This window comes from Ailuropoda melanoleuca, chromosome 13, assembly GCF_002007445.2.
Source record: "Ailuropoda melanoleuca isolate Jingjing chromosome 13, ASM200744v2, whole genome shotgun sequence".
NCBI lineage: Eukaryota > Metazoa > Chordata > Mammalia > Carnivora > Ursidae > Ailuropoda > Ailuropoda melanoleuca.
The window spans coordinates 83,324,123-83,347,025 of NC_048230.1; the positions used below are offsets into that span (position 1 = coordinate 83,324,123).

The window sequence follows — 22,903 nt, forward strand, 5'->3', positions numbered from 1 at the left end:
ATGCAACAAAAATGTCTAATTGATTTATTTTCAGGATTAAAAATATTGACTTATTCTACCATATACTCTTCAAGATAATGTTTATCTCCTTCAACAGAGTAACAAAAATATCAACATTAGGAAAGCTACCAAACACTCTATTCTTTTTATATTTATATAACCAACTAACAGATTGTATTATATAGCTGCAACAAACAGTAGTCCTGGACCTCAATCAATGCTGGCTAACCAAAACTATGCTGAAACTATACACACAGGATAAGGAGAAATAAACTAATACAGGTTGATTTAGAAAATAGATATTTGTCCTTTCTTGTCATATCTCTTTAAAAAAATACGATACTTCCTCTTAAAAATTATAATTTTCTGCCCCCCTGCTCATTATCTGGTGGTCTTTTCTGTCTGTGAGCATGTTCTATCATCTTTACTATTGAGATAAGGCGTACCAAGGTTATGCAGCAAACATCTACAAAACAAAGCCTCTGGCCAGCATCTTTCTTTAATGGCAGGGGCTTAGGTCCCAGCCATTTTTGTAGGCCAGTGTCGAACACAGAGCTTTAGGGTATTAAAGTTCATATACTCTGAATATTAAAAATATTTTCCTGTCATTTAAGATATCTAAAATACTCTATTGGAATCATGCCTGAATTCAACCTTTCCATCTACCACTACCTGCCCTCCCTTATCAACTCCCCTTTCTCCATTACAACACTCTACCCAGGGTAACTAATTTGGGCAGCAGTTTTCTTTCCCTTCCTCCCTTCCTTTTTCTTGGCTAAGTGACTTTAAGGATGAAAGTCACAATGGCAAAGACTACTGTGTCCGACTAAGTCAATGACAGCCACAAAGCACTTAAACATCTATCACTTTTGTTCCCCATAACAGCCCTGCTATGGAAGAATATCACAATTTTCATTTAAAGATAAGAAAACTGAGCCTTTGGGCACCTGGGTGGCTCAGTCGGTTAAGCATCTGCCTTCGGCTCAGGTCATGATTCCAGAGTCCCAGGATGGAATAGCCCATCAGGCTCCCCGCTGAGTGGGGAACCTGTTTCTGCCTCTGACCGTCCTCCCTCTCATGCTTTCTCTGTCTCTCAAATAATTAAATAAATAAAATCAGGAAGAAAGGAAGAAAGGAAGGAAGGAAGGAAGGAAGGAAGGAAGGAAGGAAGGAAGGAAGGAAGGAAGGAAAAAAAAGAAAAAGAGAAGAGAAAAAAGAGAAAAGAAAAAAGAAAACCAAGTCTTTGTATGTTAAATTACTCATTGATTTCATAGACCATAACTGACAATGGTAGAGTCTCTGGACCTCAGATCTCTCTCTCTCACTACTCCAGGGCAAAACTTCTCAAAAGAGTTATTTGTACCCTTGTTCTCCCTGCTTAACCCCTGCCACACTGGTCCACAATCCACTATGTCACAGAAACTGTCCTTATCTAGGCTCACAGTCTCCAGCTGCTAAATCCAACGGTCAGTCCTCTGTCCTCTTAGCAGCGTTCCACCCAAGTGATGACTGACTTTGAACTGCTCCTCTCTTAGTTTCCTAGACACTCTCCTGGTGATAATCTATCTCACTCACTGCATTTTCTTTCTCCTTTGTTGGATTTTTCTCTTCCCAACTTGTACATGTTGAACTGATCCAGGGTTCAATTTTCAGACCCCTATCTTCTCTCACTCCTACATGAGCTCATCTAGCCACATGTATTTATATTCCTTTTGATGCCAATAATTTCCAAGTGGGAATCTCCCTTCTGATTTGTCCAAAGCTTCAGATGCATATACCCCAACTCCATAGTTAATCTTTCCTCCTGCTTTATCAAGCTTTTTATTGAAAAATCCTCCTAACCAGTATGGTGGGTGGTTGGTTAAATTTTTCAAAAGTTGAATATTCTCTGGGTAAAGTGAAGAATCATTCAAAAACAAGTACATATAACTTAAACATTTTCTTTTTATTTAAAACACAAAGGTTCATTCATTAGCCAATTTTTAAGACTAAAGCCTCTTCTTTGAATGCAGACCCACAACTAAATGTTCCATATCATCTTTCTTACATAAACTATAATACACTGAATTGTCCTATGATTTCAAGTTTCATTTTATCTAAAATAGAACAAGAACATAAAGACATTAACAACACATCCAGAATGCTTTTAGATTTTTATTATTTTTCTCAATCTTTTACAGCTGGCTTGCCTATACTTAATTCCATGGCAATTTTTTATGAACCAAATCTATTTTTTCAAGTTAGCTCTCAAACAGCAGTCATAGTTTTCAAACCCACAACTCTCTTTTTAAACTCAGTATTCATCAGTTTACATGACACTTGATTAATTATGTAATTACAATGATAAAAATGAGCATAATGGGGCTCTTGGTAGCATATAATTCAACTGAAAGGAGCACAGGAGCATGGTACACTAAAAGATGGTCTATTAGCTTTAGGGTGTTAAGGGTGCTGTTGGCATCAGGTAATATGTCTTATGGTGAAAATGGAAAGTACTGGTTAATCTGAGTCCATTAAGGGGAAATGGGCCAAATTTCCATTTCCCACCTCTATCACCATGAAGTCATACATCCTCCAGCCCTCCTCACCTCAGTAAATAGCAATACTCAGTCACTGAAGCTAAAACCTTTCATTCTTCACTCTTCCTTACCAATATCTAAGGCAGCAATAATGTCTGTCTTTCTAGGAACTCCCAACAGATATCCCTGATATATTCACTTCTCTCGAATTTCATCCTTATCAGTCCACGTTGTCAACACCTCCCAACTGTAATAACTTCCTAACTAGTCTCCTCACTTCTATTCTTGCCCCAACCCTCAATCCACATGACACAAAACAGCCCAAGAGAATTCTGTAAAATGTGAATGAGATGGCATCACTTCACTACTTTTAACTCTTCAATGGCTACTCATCATTCATGAAATAAAACGGAAACTCTTTCCCATGATCTACCAGATCCTAATGGAGCCAGCACCCAGCTACCGCTCCAGCTTCATTTCATACCATTCTCCCCTTGCACGCTGCTTTAGGCACACTGAACCTCTCCACCATTCCTCCAGTATGCCAACTCCCCACCAGGGCCATTGCACATGCAGTTCATTCTGCCTGGAATGAGTTCTACTGACTCTTCATCTTATTTTTCAAATATTATGTCCTCAGAGAGAACTGCATTGATCACTCTAACTAAAAGAGTCTTCCTTTGAGTCTCTTTTGTGTCTCTCACATCCAAGTTACGTATCACATCATCTTATGGGGAGTTTTTTTTCTTCCTATCAGTTACCAAACATGGTAACTAGCTTACTTAATTATATACTTCTATGTTTCTGTTTCTATCCACTAAAATGTAAAGTTTCATTATTGCATGAATTTCCTCTACCTTTTTCACCATCGCTTTTCTTGTTACCTAGCTCCATACCAAGAGTAACTGCTTAATAAATATTTCCTGAGGAAAAAAATGAATCTTCTGAATAAGACTAGCTAAATATATTCTCCATGAGATCAACTGCTATTTCTCACCATAAAAATCCTAAACTCATGTCAAAAGAAAAAAAAAATCCATACAAGAATGTTCACACCAGGGGCACCTGGGTGGCTCAGTTGGTTAAGCTTGTGCCTTCGGCTCAGGTCATGATCCCAGGGTCCTGGGATCCAGCCCCATGTGAGGCTCCTTGCTCAGAGGGGAGCTTGCTTCTCCCTCTCTCTCTGCCTAAAACTCCCCCTGCTTGTGTGTGCGCTCTCTCTGTTCCCCCCGCTCTGTCAAATAAATAAATAATCTTTTATAAAAAATGTTCAGGGCAGCTTTATTCACAATAGTTAAAATCTGGAAACAAATTATAGGAAAATGGAAAAACAAATTATAGTATATTCATACTAGGGAATATTAATTACTCAGTACATAAAAAAGAATGAGCCAGTGATAAGTGTCTCAAAAGCACTTTGTGCAATCAACGAAAAACAAAAAGAGTACCTTCTGTATGATTTCAACTATATAAAGTTTAAGAACAATACGAAACATCTATGGTGAGAAAAATCAGAGCAGCAGTTGCCTGTAGAGGGTGGAGACTGGCTGGAAGGAAGCACAAAAAGAAATGGAAATATTCTACATCTTGACAGGCATGTGGGTTACACGAATATACACATTTATAAAAATGATTAAATTGCTCACTGCATGCAAATTTTATCAGTTTTTTAAAAGGTCAAAAGTCTTAAATTTGCTAACTCAGATATCACATGGGATACAGAAACCCAAGAAAGAAGATCACACTATTATCCACTTTCACCAAGACCTACTTACAAATTTGTTCATTCACCTCCTAATTTCCTACTCTATTCTGGTAGAAAAATGAAAAGATTTGTACCAAAATGTTTGAAAAATTGTTCCTTGTAGCAACATACTGGGAAAATATATATCACTATGAAAGATAATTATGCATTTATATAAAGTGATATAAAACCATGACAGAAAGCATAAACCATGAGCAATTATAAAAGGAATAACCAATAAAGAACATTAATGAGATTTAAAAGTACATCAAATGCCTGTGATGTGAGACACCCATCATGAATTGTGCGCTAACAAACCCCAAGCCACAGGCTGAACAAGAATGTTGTGGTTTTCAACTTCCTTCTACACCTCAAAACACCTAAGAAATGCGACACATGGACTCATGATGGCACACTAACGTGCAAAATGCAAAGAATGCAAAAGACTAAGAAACAGAGACATGTAATTAGAATGTAAAAAAATCTACATGAATCCAATATATACATTTCCTTATAACACACTCTACCCTCTAAACAGCCACGTTAAGAGTCACCATCTAGAGCTGCAAGAACCAAAACAGTAGTCATGGGCCACACGTAGCTACTGAGCACTTAAAATGTGGCCAGAGCATATGAGAAACTACATTTTTAATTTTATTAAAAGTTAACTAATTTTAATTTTAAAACATATTCAATTCAATCATTAGAAAGTTTTAAGTATGTTTAGAATAACGTGTTATGTAAACCTACTTTTTCAACTGTTAATTTTATGAAATTTAAGTACAAACCAAATACTTCTAATGAAAACTTAGTGCCATGATTGAAATGTGCTATAAGTATAAAATATACACTGGTTTTGAAGACTTATTAAAAAAAAAAAAAAGAAAGAAAGAAAGAAAAAGGAAAGCTCAACAGTTCACTTATAATTTTTTCATTGGTCACATTTTTGAAGGGATATTTTAGATTTACTGGTGTAAATAAAATAATTATTAAAATTAATTTCACCTGTTTCTTCTTACTTTTTTTAAATGTAGCTACTAGAAAACTTAAAAGTACATATGTGGCATGCACTGTATTTCTACTGGAAAGTATTATTCTAAAGCTTATATGTCTAAAAGCAGATCATAGATATCATTATGATACATTAATGATTGATATTTCAAACACCTCCTGACCTTTTCATTTGATTGTCTTCTTTTCTTTAGTTGAATGAAATCTGTTTCCACCCTTTCTGCCAGCTCTAGTTTCCTCTTGTTTCTTTTAAATGCAGCTAAACTGAATCCTATAAAAGAAACATTAAAAATAACATTTGAGAAATATTAGGGCAATGAGGTAATGAGATTTCCTGAAGAGCCCTCCTTAAGAATGTTGAATAAAGGGTTAAAAAAAAAAGTTTTTCCAATGTACACTGAGGTGGTAGGAGAATAAGAGAAATAACCTAAGGTTAAAGAAGTAAAGGTTAAATCCAGATAGGCAAGTGAGTCCTGAGGTAGATGGTACCCAGAGGTATCTGCTAATGCATGCTACTGCCAACTTTGGTTTTGCAAGTCTCTGTGCATAAAGGACAAGGAATGAAATCTGGGGGCAATACAGCATGAGAAAACATATTAGAGATTTTCCACAAAAAAAGTAAGGAATTTCAAGGAGTCACATGCCCAGTGAAAGGGAAAAGTAGAAAAGGCCACTTATACAACGAAACAGGAAACTTGCAAGTTTCAGCTGTGGCTATAAATGTAAAGGAAGAAAAGTCTCACTAGAATATTCATGAACAAAAAGTACATTCAGACAAGTTTAGAGGAGAATTCTTATTATCTGTGTGGTCTGAACATAAACACACACACAAGTGCGCACGCACACGATTTTGGTGTTGTAGAGCTTCAAAAACCCACCAAAAACAAATGCAAATACTCCCTGGAAAAACACTTCTTAACTTACCAGACCTCAGAGAATTCCCACGTTCCAATTAATATGAGCCCATAGTTTAAAAAAAAAAAATTTACAAAATACATGAGAAACAAATCACCAAAAATAATAGACTAAAAGCCAGCCAAATATAAGAAAGCATAACATGACCTACAAATGCCTCAAATAACGGAATAAAATATAGAACATAAAACATGTTTATGTTCACAGAAATTAAGAAAAAAGATATCGAAAATATGATTAAGGGATGAAAAATGATAAAATTACCAGGCAGACTTAAAGAAGAACAAATAAATACAATAATTAAAAATAAATACAATAATTAAAAATTTTAAACTTGACATATAGATTTCAACAGCCAATTAGATTCAGCTGATAAAAAAGAAATTATAAACTAGAATATAATGCTAAAGAGATTATCAAAGTTTTCTGATAATGGCATACTAAATTATTCAGAGGAATTCTCCTACTGAATTTACTAAAAATGTTGGATAAAATATGAAGAAACACCACCTTAAAAACATTAAAAACCATATAAAAAGTACCAAGCTAAATTCTGGGGGTAAACTGAGGATTAATGTTGTTATTATTTCACTGTGAGCATTTGCCAACACTAGCACGCATGAGTTTGGTTAAATGGCATCAAGGAGAGACATAATACAAGCCCAGAGCCCATTAGAGGTAGGAGTTTCACAAGAGACACTTCCCACAATAAGCTGGGGGCTGAAAGGGCTAATGTTCTCACAGTAGAACTGATTCAGAACTATGCAAGTCCACTCCTACCTTCTATTCCAACACCAGGTACATTCAAGCAAGACTGTCTTGGATAAGAGGGAGAAAAGATTAAGGAGGAGGAAAAGGACAGGGATAAGAGGACTTAGAAAGAATAAAAACTTCCGAGAAGTCTGGAGTTGACTGGAGCCCTTGCATAGAGATTTGCAAACATGTAGCCTGGGTGGGTCAGGGAATGTTAAGCTTTGAACTAAGTTTAAGTAGATTCTGATTAATGGTGTGTGAAATAATAGAAAACATATATATATTGGTCTCTGCCCTTTGTTCCTTGGAAAGATCTCTTAAAACTCTTGTAATTTCCTAAATTATAAGAGCACTAGGACCATCTTTTTTGTAATATTTGGTCTTTGACCCCAGTTTCTGACAGAGCTCCTAAATCCCTTGGCATTTCTCGGGTGGTATGAATGTCTTTTGTTTTAATGAAGCAACTTTCTTAGTGGGCTCCTAGACAGCATCAGGATGAAGACTGGTCAACAGAAAGACTAAACCATGATTAAAATCTTGAAACTTTCAGCCCTGTCCCTATCCTCTGGGCAGGAGGGAAGTAGTGGCAGTTGAGTTAAGGACTGAGCATGCCTACATGATGAAACCTCCATAAAAATTCCAAAAGTACAAGGCTTGGAGAGCTTCCAGGTAGCTAAATATACATGTCAGGAGGATGATACAAGTTAATCGAACCCAAGGAGGATCATGGGAACCTCTGATTTACAGCCAGTTGGTCAGAACTACAAGTGACCACCTAGGAGAGGTGGTAGATTTATGAGACTAAGCCCTAACCTGCGTGGTCTACACTAACTCCAGTTAGAGTCAGAATTGAAATGAATTGTAGGACACCCAGATGGCATGGAAGAATTGCTTGGTGTAGAAACCCACACATCTGGCGCCAAAAATGGTGTAGATAGGTTGTTTTGTTTTGTTTTTAATTTGTATTCATTTATTTGAGAGAGAGAGCGCATTAGTGGGGGGCAGGGGCAGAGGGAGAGAGAGAAGTAGACTCCCCACTGAGAAGGGAGCCTGACATGGGGCTCGATCCTAGGACCTTGAGATGATGACCTGAGCTGATGGCAGACACTTAACCAAATGAGCCACACAGGTGCCCCAATGTAGAGAGTTCTGCATATGATAGTAGTATGAGAGTAAAGGACAGACAGATGATTGTTTTTCCTATAAAGAGTACACACATAACTGGCAAAAATTAATGCAAAAAATAGTATCTAAAGAAAAACGCCTTCCTTCTAGGGCATGGTGAAACTACACAAATAATTATTCAAGGGCAATGATAAGCACATAGTCAAAGATAATCAGGCACACAAAAAAATGGGGCACCATAAATGAGAACATACAGGAAAAAATTCCAATTTGGATATCAGACACCAGAATTATCAGGCACAAATATAAAACAAGTACACTTCTAATGATTAAAAAACAGACCAAAAAACATGAAAAACATCTATAGTTCATACTATAAACTAAAAGAAAGCACAGACTCTTAAAAAACAAAAACAGAACTTCTAGAAATGAAAAGATAAATAACCAAAACAAAAATCTCAGTGTACATGTTTCATAGCTGATAGGCTACAGAAAAACAGAATGGGTTAATTGGAAGACTGATCAGAAAAAAGTTAGCCAGAATGCAGCTAAAAGAGATAAAATGATAGAAAACACAGAAGAAACATTAAGAAACAGGGAAGATAACATGAGAAGGCCTAATATTGTGTTTAATCAGAATTTCAGAAGATGGAAGTAAAAGAATGGGATAAAGATAATGTTTTATAAAAACTGAATAAGAGGGACACCTGGGTGGCTCAGTCGGCTAAGCACCTGCCTTCAGCTCAGGTCATGATCTCAGGGTCCCAGGATCAAGTCCTGCATAGGGCTCCTTGCTCAGTGTTGAGCCTGCTTCTCCCTCTGCCTGCCACTCACCCTGCTTGTGCTCCTTCTCTCTCTCTCTCTGACAAATAATCTTTTAAAAAATAAATAAAACACATAAACAAAAAATAAAATAAATAAAAATAAAAAACTGAATAAGAATTTTTCCAAAATTATAAAACCCACTAATCTACAGATATAATAATTCTAAACAATATCCATAAATTAAATTAAAAACATAAAAGTTCACAACAAGATACATTAAGTAAAAAAGAATAAGAGCAATGACACAGAAAAACCTAAAAAGAGCAAGAGGGAAAACAGGTTACCTTCAAATAAGTGGCAGTAAAAATGAGAGAAGTCTTTTCAACAGCAAAAAATGGAAGCCTGAGACAGTAGACTAATTACCAACAATGTGCTGAAAAGAAATATCTGCCGATTCAGAACACTATATTCAGTGAGAATATCCTTCAAAAATGAAGGCAAAATAAAAATAGTTTTATATAAACAAGAATGAGCAAATTCATCACCAACAAGACCTGTAGTAATGAAGATACTACAGGGTGTTCTTCAGAAACAGAGAAAATAATACAAAATGGAATCTGAAAGACAAAAAAAAAAAAAGATGGAGGGGATTAAGTGCAAAGGAAAAAGTAAATAGGCAAACTAAATGAAAACTGACTGTTATAAAATAAAATAATAATGTCTCCCACTGTTTTAAATGCATACTGAGTTTAAAATATAAACACAAAAGTTGGGAAGATGTTAAATGTAGTTCATTCAAGTATTCCACAGTCCTTGCATTGTCTGAGAAGTGGTAAAAAATACCTAATAATAAAAGTATCTAATAGACTTTCATAAGTCAAGTATGTATGTTGAAATTTCTAGGTTAATTCAAAGAGAATGGTAAAAGAAGGCAATACAGGTGCACCTAGGTGGCCCAGTCAGTTAAGCATTTGACTCTTGATTTCAGCTCAGGTCATGATCCCAGGGTTATGAGATCAAGCCCTGTGTCTCAGTCTCCATGCCGGGTGTGCAGCCTCCTTGAGATTCCCTTTCCCTTTCCCTCTGCCCCTTTCCTCACACTCTCTCTGGGGGGGTGGAGACGAAGGTAATATAAACATACTAATAAAAAAGAAAATGTAATGATAGAAAATAATACTAAAGAAGGCAAGAAATGAGATACAAAAGGAGGCATAGACCATGTGGGACAAATAAGAAACAAACAGTAAAAGAGTAGATTCAAACCCAAATATGGGAGTAATTGAATTAAACGTAAATGGACTAAATGCACCAAATAAAATACAAAGATCACCAAAAAAAAAAATTTTTTTTTAAGATTTTATTTATTTATTTGACAGAGATAGAGACAGCCAGCAAGAGAGGGAACACAAGCAGGAGGAGTGGGAGAGGAAGAAGCAGGCTCATAGCGGAGGAGCCTGATGTGGGGCTCGATCCCATAACACCAGGATCACGCCCTGAGCTGAAGGCAGACGCTCAACCGCTGTGCCACCCAGGCGCCCCCCCAAAAAAATTTTTGATATATATGTGCCATTTCGAAGAGACAACATCTTAAATATAAGAATACACAGAAAGATTGAAAACAAAAAGATATACATGCAGACACTAACCAAAGGAAGCTATTACAGTTATATTTTTTATTTCTTCTTTTTTTTTTTTTTTTTAGAGAGAGAGATTGCAAGTGCAGGGGAGGGAAAGAGGGAGAGGGAGAGAGAGAGAATCTTAAGCAGTCTCTACACTCACTACGGAGCCCAATGTGGGACTCAATTTCATGACCCTGAGATCATGACCTGAGCCAAAATCAAGAGTCAGAAGCTTAACTGACAGAGCCACCCAGGCGCCCCTACAGTTATTTTAATATCAAACAAGTAGACTGCAAGGCAGAAAGCATTACTAGATATGGAGTGCCATTTCGTCAAAATAAAAAGGCCAATGAACCAAAGCCTTTTGTGGGGCTGTTAACACATGCAAGTAAATATATAGCAATCATAGCAAAAGAAAAAAAAAAATAATTCTTTCATAATATAGTACGTGATAAATACAAGAAATATGAAGCTATTTCAATATTTTTAAAAAATCAACATAATTCATTAGACTAACAAATTAATGTCCTCCTTTTCTCCAAGAAGACATACAAATGACCAACAGACACCTGAAAAAATGCTTCACATCTCTCATCATCAGGGAAACACAAATCAAAACCACAATGAGATACCACCTCACACTGGTCAGAATGGCTAAAATTAACAAGTCAGGAAATGACAGAGGTTGGCAAGGATGTGGATAAAGCGAAACCCTCTTACACTGTTGGTGGGAATGCAGGCTGGTATAGCCACTCTGGAAAACAGTATGGAGGTTCCTCAAGATGTTAAAAATAGAGCTACCCTATGACCCAGCAATTGCACTACTGGGTATTTACCCCAAAGATACAGACATAGTGAAAAGAAGGGGCACATGCACCCCAATGTTCATAGCAGCAATGTCCACAATAGCCAAACTATGCAGGGAGCCCAGATGTCCATTAACAGATGAATGGATAAAGAAGATGTGGTTCATATATACAATGGAATATTACTCAGCCATCAGAAAGAATGAATACCTACCATTTACATCAACGTGGATGGAACTGGTATTATGCTAAGTGAAATAAGTCAAGCAGAGAAAGACAATTATCATATGGTTTCACTCATATGTGGAATATAAGAAATAGCACAGAGGATCATAGGGGAAGGGAAGGAAAACTGAATGGGAAGAAATCAGAGAGGGAGACAAACCATGAGAGACTCTTGACTTTGGGAAACAAATTGAGGGTTGTGGAAGTGGAGGCAGGAGAGGGGAAGGGGTAACTTGATGATGGGCATTAAGGAAGGTACATGATGTGATGAGCACTGGGTGTTATACACAACTGATGAATCACTGAACATTACATCTGAAACTAATGATGTACTATATGTTGGCTAATTGAATTTAAATTTTAAAAAAAGAAAAAAATAATGTCCTCTTAATAAACAAAAATATAATATTAAATTCATTAACAAATTTAAATCTTGCAAAATAAAACTCCCTAAATATAACATATAACTAAATTTTCAATCAAATGCATTATACTTAAATATGTACAATTATCATTGCTTCTATTAAACTGTACTGATGATCCTTCGTCAATATGAAAGGGAAAAAATAAGTATAAAGATTCAAAAGAAGGAAATAAAACTATCATTATTTACAAATGACGTGTTTATGAATTTAGGAATCAACCAGAATCTACAAATAAATTATAAGGATTAATAAAAGGGTTTAGTAACATAGCTGCAAAAATATGTGTATATGCCTATATACACACATACACAAACATACATATGTGAAATACAATTATATTCATTGGCAAAAACCATTTTGAAAAATACTTTGGCATCATCTGGTAAAGATGAAGATAGGCACACAGTGATCCAGCAATTACTACAGTTCATGTATTTAGAGAAAGCCAACTGATACAGAATATATGTACAAGAAAACCTGTAAGTGTGTTATAACGCCAAAATCATTGTCTACCTACAGGAGGTATGTCTACAAGAGTTCACAATAAATAGGTTAAAAAAGCAAAATGGAGAAAGATATTATTTACAATACCAACCAAAACTGCAAAATATCCAGAAGTAAACTAACCAAGAAGTCTGAAAACAATACTGTAGTAATGACATAAGAAATGAACCCAAAACAAAACAAAACAAAAAGTTAATGGAATTAACCACCAAATTCAGAAACAAATTCATGTATATTCTAATGGAATCTGAGAAAAACAGTGATATTTCATACCAGTAGGAAATGAATATGTTATTCAATAAGCTGTCTTGGCATAATGTTATTTGGAAAAATAGATTAGATTCCTATCTCACACTACACATAAAAATGAAATCTTTAAAGTAGTAATGATTTAAATATATAAAATCTAAAAAAAAGGGCCCAAAAAAGTTAAACCATCACACAACAATATAGGCTAGTCAACTACCAGGGTTTTTTGAGAGAGACTTGATTTTTTTAGTTTAATTGGTTTTAATTTTAAAGTAGAAGATTTTCCATACAATGTTATCAAAGCCAGAACCTGTTAAAATGACGGCTGACTGATATAATCACTTAAAATTTAAAATACCCATAAGGCAAAAGACATCACATGCAAAGGTAATAACTTATTTAAATGTTTTAAGTATATGCAAATAGCTACGAGACAGGATTAATATCCTTAAATCAGAATGATATAATACAAAACAATAAGAGTTAGACGATGGCAAAGTAGGAAGTGCCAGGAATCCATCTCCCCACCTAAACAATAACTGGCCGACCAGAATCTAATGCAACGTTACGGAACTCTGGAGTCTATTTAAGGTTGTGACTTTCAAAGGAAGGCTTGAAGTAAACTGTGGTTAGTTGGGGTCAATTTCAGCTCTTACTGCAGTAGCATCTACCCATTCCCCATCCCCATCCCTCTGGCAGACAACCATGCATGTATTCCTAGAGCAGACTGCATACAGCCTGTGACAGCCAGCTTGGAAGACCCTGTCCTCCAAATACTAGGATATGTGCTCTGATTGCTTCTTGCTGGTACTGGTCACAAGGTGCAGACACAGAGGCATGCACCCCCTGTTGCAATGCCCTCCCTCTCCAAAATGAATTGACTTCCATGGAATTTAAAAGGCTGGTGCTTTTTTCCCACCTTCATCTTTTCTCTTTTTCCCCTTTTGGGAGACATTTAAGGAGACATACAAATGGCCAATAAGCACATGAAAAATGTTTAACATCATGAGCATTAGGGAATACAAACCAAAACCACAATGAAATGCCACTTCATGCCCATTAGAATGATTATTATTTAAAGAAAATAAATAGGTAGCAAGTGTTGGTAAGGATATGGAGAAACTGGAACCCTTGTGCACTATTTGTGGAAATTTAAAATGGTGTTGCCACTGTGGAAGAGAGTATGGTGGTCCTTCCAAAAACTGGAAATAGAATCACCATAAAATCCAGCAATTTCACTTCTTAGTACTCAAAAGGATTGAAAGCAGGGATTCTAACAGATATTTGCACATCCGTGTTCATAGCAGCATTATACACAGGAGCCAAAGTTGGCAGCAACCAAGTATATATCAATAGGTAAATAGATAAACAAAATGTGGTATATATATTGTGGAATATTTTTCAGCCTTAAAAAGAATTTTATTGTTTTTAAGTAGTCTCCACACTGGGTGTGGAGCTCAATGCAGGACTTGAACCCAAGATCCTGAGGATCAAGATCTGAGCTGAGATTAAGAGTTGGATGCTTAATTGACTGAGCCACCCAGGTACCCCACAGCCTTAAAAAGAAATTCTGACAGGTGCTACAACATGGATGAACCTTGAAGTCATCACGCTAAGTGAAAGAAGCCAGTCATAAAGAGACAGATAACGTACGGTTCCACTTATATAAGGTAACTGCAGTAGTCAAATTTTAACGATAGAGATCAGAATGGTGGTTGTCAGGGGCTAAGTGGAGGGGAATAGGTAATTACTGTTTAATAAGTACAGAGGTTCAGTTTTGAAAGATAAAAAGGGTTCTATAGAGGGATGGTAGTGATGGTTGCACAAAAAATGTGAATACACTTAAAGCCACTGAACTGTACCATTAAAAATTGTTTAAGATGATAAATTTTATGTTATGTGTACTTTGTCAAGACATTCAAAAAGAATTGCAGAAAAAAATGTACACAAATGTTTATAGCAGCATTATTCATAACAGCCCCAAACTGGAAACAATCCAGATGTCTTTCAATGGTTAAATGGTTAAACAAACAGTGGTACACCCATAGCAAGGATTACTTAGCAATAAAATGGAACATGCTATTAATAAATACAACCACCTGGATGACTCTCCAGGGAACTATACTGAATTATTAAAAAGCCAGTTCGCAAAAGGTTATATACTGTATGATGTCATTTATATAACATTCTTGAAACAGCAAAATTATACTAATGGAGAATAGATTAGTGGCTGCCAGGGGTTAAGGAAGGCATAGAAGTGAGTGGGTATGACTATAAAAAGGCAACATGAGATACTCTTGTGAAGGTGGAAGTGTTCTGCATCTTGACTAAATCAACATCAATATCCCAAACATAATACTGCACTATAGTTCTGCAAGATTATTACATTCAAGGAAACTGAGCAAAGGATCCATGGGGATCTCTCTGTATTAATTCTTATAACTGCATGTGAATTTATAATTACCTAAAAATAAAAAATTTAAAACAGCATAACTGGCCATACTAAAGAGTTAAGTACTGATATATCACATACCTGTTACAATAAAATTCTAAAATTAGTACATAAAATGTTTTATCAATCATGTTGTCTTTCAAAGTATCCTACTCAAAGGCAGAAAAACTGTAAGAACAGAAACCAGCCAATAAAAAGAAAACAGGATTCCATGTGGCAGAATCATGCCCATAAATTGACAGGATACAACAATGTCTGCAATGTACTCTTTAGTTATATTGAAACATACACCTTAGGTCCAATCAAAGCATAAAGCAGCTGAAAATTAAGAAATAGATTGTAGTAACTTTGTAGCACAAACTATTTAAGGTTGGCCTTTACCAAGAAACAACAAAACTATTTTCCTTTCAATTTCAACTTTAATGAATCATCTGGAAGGACTCAAAAGCACGTACAAGCTTTATCCCAGACATTGTTAAAATTGAACGTATATTGAAATTACCTGCAAAACTTCAAAAACTTCGGATGCCTGGGTGCCCGCTACAGAGTTGCTGATTTTGGGTGTAGCCAGGGCTTCAGAGTTTTTCAAAGCTCTCTAGGTATTCTAATATGCAGCCAAAGTTGAGAACCACTGCTCTAATGGTTACACCTAACTCCAGATAGGATCAATCACTAAAATCACAAGTCAGTGCTAAAGAGCTAGACCTATTAAAGTCTGATAAAATCACATCACCAGGATCATTTTCATATCCAACATATTAATAATAGTAAGAATGATATTAATAGTTAACATTCGAGCATTTCTATGTTAACAATTTCTGCCAGAAATTGGAATAAGAATTCTTTATATGTTATCTCAAGTAATCATAATCTCTCCATAAGAAAAGATTCTTGGAGGTAATTTGCCCATGGTGACAGAAAGATATATGCCTCTAAAGCCTATACTCTGAGCTACTACATGGTCAATAATGGCAGCAACTTTACAAAGACAGACTTCTCAAAAACAGACAAAGAGTAAATGTCTTGGGAGGGGAAATGCAATAGCCAGCATAATGGTAAATGTACATTCTGATTCAGCAAATCTACTTTCCACTAGATAAACAAAACACTTAAGGACAAAGGGATATGTACAAGAATATTTGTGAAATCAACAATGGTAATGGCGAAATCCAGAAACAACCTGAATGCCCATCAATAAATATCTAAATAAATAAGGTACATGCTATTTGGCAGTTTAAAAATTAATTGATCTATATATATCAACGTGGAGAGATCTCAAAATACATTTTGATGACTAACAAAAAAAATTAGAAGCATCATATTATGATAAGACTTATCTAAAAACTTACTAAAGATACTATAGTGATAACAATTATCTAAAGCTAACAAAAATACTACTACTATATATTCCAGCATTTCTGTTGACACAGAAAGAAGCAAATCAACAAATAAGTTTGGTTATGGGAGTAGACAGGAGAGGCTGGGACTGGGAAAGGAAGTAAAGAGGAAGGTTAGGTTTATGTAGAATGCTCTAATTTTTAAAAAGGTAACATATTCCTGTACCACACAATTAAAAAGTAACAGATATAATGTTTAAGTAACCAACTCTCTTTTAGAATATGAAATTTATTATATTTTGTAAATTCATATTTGTTATTTATATTATTATATCCGTTAATAGTACACATTTACAAAGCACAGGTTCCAGCTCCTGGTAATGGAGTAGCTTATATGAGACTAACCCATAGACCAATAACAATTACAAACTGTAGTCAGATTTTTTTTAATTAAAAAAAAAAGTTATTTGAAGGCTAGTGACCAAAAGCTGGAAGAAATAGAAGAGGATTCAACCACTGAAAGAAAAAAAAATACGAGATGAGATCCACATTCACACAGCTTTCCCCATGAGGCACTACAGTCAAAACCGCAGATGTACAGCAAAAAGATCTCAAATCGAAAATATAGTCTTGCCAGATGGAGAAAAAAGGTGTTAGGGGCTATTGAAGCAGCTAGAAATTGAGGAAGGAAACCTGGTGAGGAGAAACTACACACATAAAAAAAAAGGAAAGCCCCCAAATCTATGTAAACATCCTTTCAAATTCTTGAATAAGCCCTTAACTGTTCATACAAGATGCAAGATTCTATAGGGTTTAGTGAGGAAAACAACAGGTGAAAAGCTGACAAAGATTTTGAAAAATACTTGCTGTAGGAGAGACAAAGTTTCAAGTTTGAGACTTTCAAATAAAACTGGGAAAGGCCATATCTTAGGAAGAAAGACCACAGGCTAGTACCAAGGATTAACTCTAAGTTTAAGAAGAAAACTGAAATAGACTCACTTTCTTACAAATCAAGGTGATCTACAAATGATTTTACTAAATGCTAGAACAAAACTCAACATCATTCAAAGGAATACAACAAATTCACATCTCTACAACATATCATCCACAATGACCAGGTTGCAATAAAAAAAAAAAAACATATGAGACACACAACAACAACAAAAAAATGGGATCTAGGGTCAAGGAAAAAAAACTTCAACAGAAATTGACCTCCCAGTGACCTAGATTTTAGAATTAGCAATCAAAGTTTTTAAAATAACAATAAACATGTTAATAATGGATATAATAAGTGAAGACAAGGGGAATTTCAGGAGAAATATAGAAACTTCTAAAACAGGGAAACTTTAGAACTGAAAATACAGTATTTATATTGTAAAAAAAATCACTACATGAGGTTCATATCAAAGTGGACACTGCAAAAGAAAAGACTGGTGAACTTGAACACAATTCAACAGAAATCATACAAATGGAAGTATAATAGTTAATTTTATATGTCAACCTCCCTGGGCCACAGGGTGCCCAGATATTTGGTCAAACATTATTCTGCATGTGTCTGTGAGGGTGTGTTTGATGAGGATGAGATTAACGTTTAAACAGGTAGACTGAAACAGACTGCCCTCCCTAAGGTAGGTGGACCTTATTCAGTCAGTTGAAAGCCTTCACAGAACTAAAAGGCATACTCTCCCATTAATAAAAGAATCCTTTTTGCCTGACTGCCTTCAAACTGGAACACTTTTTCCTGTCTTTACACTTGAACTAAAACACTAGCTCTTCCTCAGTCTCAAGCCTGCCAGTCTTCAGACTAAAAGTACACAGCTAGCTCTCCTGGTTCCCAGGCCTTTGGACTTGGATTGGACTACACCATTGGCTCTGCTGGGTCTCCAGCTTCTTGCTGACCCTGAAGATCTTGGGACTTGTCAGGCTCCGTAACTGTATTAAATATAAAAGCCAACTCTTTATAATAAATCTGATAGATAGATTATTTCTTATTTGTTCTGTTTTACTAGAGAATTCTGACTGGTATAGTAAGCACAAAGGCAAAACACAGCAAAAAATAAGAGCTTCAATAACATGTGACAGTGTCAAGTGTTTTCATAAAAGTAGAATGAAAGTTCCAGAAACAAATGATGAAGACTATGGACCAGAAAAAATATCTAAACAAATACTATCCAAAAGTTTTCCTAATTTGATTAAAAACATTAACCACAGATTCAGCAGGCACAGTAAACAAGGCACAAAGAAACCACACCTAGACATATCATGGTTAAACTGCTGAAAACCAAAGATAAAAAACAATTCCTAAAAGAAGAGAGAAAGAATAAAATTCTGATTCATGCTACAAACATGGATGAACTTTGAAAACATTACGCTAAGTAAAACAAGCCAGACACAAAAGGACAAATACTGTATGTTTTCACTTATAAGAGCTACCTAGAACAGGCAAAGTCATAAAGAAAGTAGAATGGAGGTTACCAGCGCCTGAAGAGAAGGGGGAATGGGTAGTTATTGTTTAATATGTACTGAGTTTTCTAATTGGGATGATAAAAAACGTTATAGAAATGCATAGTTGTGACAGTTATACAACACTGAATGTACTTAGTACCACTGAATTATATGCTTAAATACTGTTAAAATAGTAAATTTTACGTTACATATTTTTACCACGATAAAAAAAGGGAAAAAAGTGCTAAAAGATAAAAACCTGAAATCTGTATCCAACAAGAAATTATATTTTAAAAGTAAAGGCAAAACAAAGATTTTTTCAGATGACAAGCTGATTTTTCACCACTACACCTACCTCATTACCAGAAATGCTTGTTCTAGACTGAAGAGACTAATACCAAATAGAAATTCACATCTACATATGGGAATGAAATATTAAGTATGTGAGAAACTATGTAAAAGATTATTTTAGAATAAACCTGAGAAAGACATTCTGAAAACTTTTGGAACACTGTAAGGGGATAAAAACCTACCAATGATGTCCTCCCAACACCACAAAATGTAATCAAGTTCAAAGCACATCATTAAGTACCAGTATACAAGCTAATTTTGATTGAGGATTAGACAAGTGCCCTTAATTTTTTTTTAATCTAAGTAATAGTAACAATTTCTCCTTCCAAATTCACCACAAGTCAATACTATTCTTTAAAAAAAAAAAAAAAGATGAATATAATCACTAAACTTTCGAATACCTTATTTATTCAAAGAACATTTCTTGTTGGTTATATAAAAAAATCCATGGCATAATACAAATATATATTTCTTATTTTGACAATACTAATGTATAGTCAAAAAATATTTCTGTCATCCTGCAAAATATTCTAGTAATAGTGATTTTATAGCACCTTTTTATATAAATGTTCTGAAGTAAAATTGGCGAACTGAACACATGAATGAGTTCATTTCCACACCCTACTAAAACCTTACCAAAAAGAAATTTAAGGGAGAAAAAAGATTGACACACACAAGTGATGATGATAAAAAGGGCAGTATCAACACAATTTCAGAAAACAGAACGCAAATGGACAATTACTGACTGAGGAGAGGAAGATGAATCCCGATGCCTGGTAGCCAAGACATCACAAAGCAAACTACTCTCCACCACAGTAAACAAATTCCTGCCAAAGAAACACCAGAAGAGCTTAGAATAGAAGGCATCTGGTATTTCTGAAAGCCAGTTTGGGACTAAAATTAGGAGAACTGGTGGAAAATGTCAAGAAGAAACACGTAGATGCCTAAATCCCCTCCGCATGCTTGCAGAAAATATGAGGTAAACTCTTCAGAGACACTCAACCATACGGGCCCCAAATTAGTGGATATCCAGCACACATGGGGGCAGGTATCATCAGGGGCTCTACTTAAAACAGTGTTCTACATAAAAGTCTAAAAAAGAAAAGGTGAGATCTCCAGCTGCTTCCCTTGTTCTGCACCAGAATACTGGCTATAGAGCTGCAAGACCTGGGAAAAACGTCTCTTTCCCTAATCCAAAAGAAAAACAAAATTTGGTTTTGTTGGGGGGAACAAACACCCAGAAATTCCTCCAACAAAAAAGCCTGATTACACCACTCCTTTTGCGCTCAACAGGACCTGCCATCGCACACAAAGCTTACAAATGTCTTTTAAGTACCACATTCATAAAATAATAAATAAATAAATAAAGTAAGTAAGTACCATACTCATGAGTATGAAAACAGCAAGGGGTGACTAGCACTAGATAGCTGGAAAAATTTGCTAACATGTATGAAACAAACAAAACAATACCATTGATTTCATTTTGTTTTGAAACAAAACAAAAACAGCAGATAACAAATTTTAAACCATAATGATCCCAAGAGAGATGAGTGAAAATACTGAGTTCATTTAGTAAGAACAGGGCACTACATTTTAAAAGTATTAGTCACTGGGGTGCCTGTCAGTAGAGCATGCGACTCTTGATCTCAGGGTCATGAGGTCAAGCCCACGTGGGTCTAGAGCTTACTTTAAAAAAAAAGGTATTAGTCATAGACGAACCCCTAAAAATTAAAACAAAAGCCAAAATCACAAATTCATCAGAAGTAGAAGGTCTAGGAGATAAAACTGAAGACATTTCTGAGACAGCAAGACAAAAGAGATTTCAAAAAGGAGAAAAAATAATTTTTGAAAAAGAAACAAGGGACTGGAGCATAAGATCCAACATCCAGTTCATAGAAATTATAAAAATAAAATAGAGGAAAGATAAGGGAAGAGATTAATACACAGTTTTTTTTACTTTCCCCAAAACTAAACTACATGAATTTCCAGATTAAAAGTACTCAAGTATTCAGTGAGTACCAGGCATACTGAATAAAAAAAGACCCATTCCAAGATGCTTCATTATATTAAGAACACAGGAATTAAGACTTCCTTCCAAAGATGAAAAATACACCACAAAGAACTGGGAATCAAAATACATAACAGCAAGCCTGAACACTAGAACATAAGAGAACAATTCCTTCAAAACCTAGGGAAAACGATTTCTAGTCTTGCATATACCAAATAAGGGAATAAAACGAGAGAGAGAAAAAAACCGTGAGATTCAGGAAACAGAGAATCTGATATTGGAGAGATGAAAAGGAAATCCAAAATGATGGTGAGGTAAAGACCAGGGATGACAGTCACACAGCAGGCTTACTGAGCACCCATTCTAGACTTGAAGGTGCCAAGTCACATGTCTCCAAAGAAAAACAAAATGGAACTACCAAAAGACCAGATTTGTCTGGGTGACATAAAAACTCTACATAAATTCCACTGGGAAGATTTTAAGGCTGAATTAGTGGTAGGGACTATGAGAATTAGAACTCCCATATTCCCAGTTTGCCTACCATGCATGTATTTCCCTTCCCTCCAGCCTCCCTATATTACAACGTTCAGTTACATGAGTGCTCATTTTGAATATAATGTTATTAAGAACTGATCCTTAGGGGAGGCTGGGTGGCTCAATCAGTTAAGCATCTGCCTTTGGCTCAGGTCATGATCCCTGGGTCCTGGGATCGTGCCCCACGTCCCCGCAGTCTGCTCGGCAGGGCCTCTCCCTCTGCCTGCCACTGCCCCTGCTTGTGCTCGCTCTCCCTCTCTCTACCAAATAAAATATTAAAAAAAAAAAAAAGAACTGATCCTTATTATATACCTGCAATGATATATATTCATTTATTTTTTATACAACTTGGTCTCCTTGGATTTAACAATTCCCCATTTTTTCATGATTATTTATAGTCATAGATTACTATGATAGAAAATAACAATTTAATTTAAAAAACAAGTAGTATATGTTTTCAATATTTGTCTTTTATGCATAAATATGTAGTCATGATTTCATTTTTAAAATAGACATACAAAACACACATTCACACATATATATTTACAACTCATTTTTCATTTTTCAAAGTCATTAGATTTAATCATATCAGACCTTAGTCTTGACAACAATTTCTAGTTACTACATAACATTTCATCACATGATAATTTACTTATAGTCCTCTCTGTTAGACATTAGATTTTTAAAAATTTTTTGATATTCTTAAAAATGCTTATTGAGAACTACATAAACTATTGTCTGTATTTCTAATGTCAAGTTCCTTACAAACAGAGTTAAGTTTAAGGCTTTGCTCTACATTACTCAGTTGTCCTCCAAAATTTCTGCCAATTTATATTTGTACCTACAATGTACTAATGTTCATTTCATCACACATTTATGACCAGTAATACAGTATTTTTAACTCTTTCACAAATTAAGAGGGATCAAATTTAACATGTACTCATTTGAATTTCCCTATTAGTTCCATTATCTATTTACGACTTGTGATCATTTTTCTTTTGGGGTATTATTTGTATTTGTGTGGTTTTTAATTTGATATACAGACAGATAAATGTTGACCTGTGTTTTCTTCTCTCTCTCTGAGGGGACAGTATTAAGGTTTTATTGTTAATAATT

General features: G+C 35.3%; 1 protein-coding gene across 6 annotated transcripts in view; it reads right to left on the reverse strand.

Annotated features, from left to right (window-relative positions):
- Positions 1-22,903, reverse strand: part of TASP1 (taspase 1) — a 260,013-nt gene that overhangs the window by 178,761 nt on the left and 58,349 nt on the right. For all 6 annotated transcript variants that reach the window (XR_855856.3, XM_002918481.4, XM_034639847.1 and 3 more), the window contains one exon: positions 5,439-5,545. Coding sequence is in view for 5 of the 6 variants with exons in the window: in XM_002918481.4 (XP_002918527.1) it covers positions 5,439-5,545 (107 nt within the window). In the remaining variant the exon portion in view is untranslated. The remainder of the gene's footprint in view (positions 1-5,438; positions 5,546-22,903) is intronic.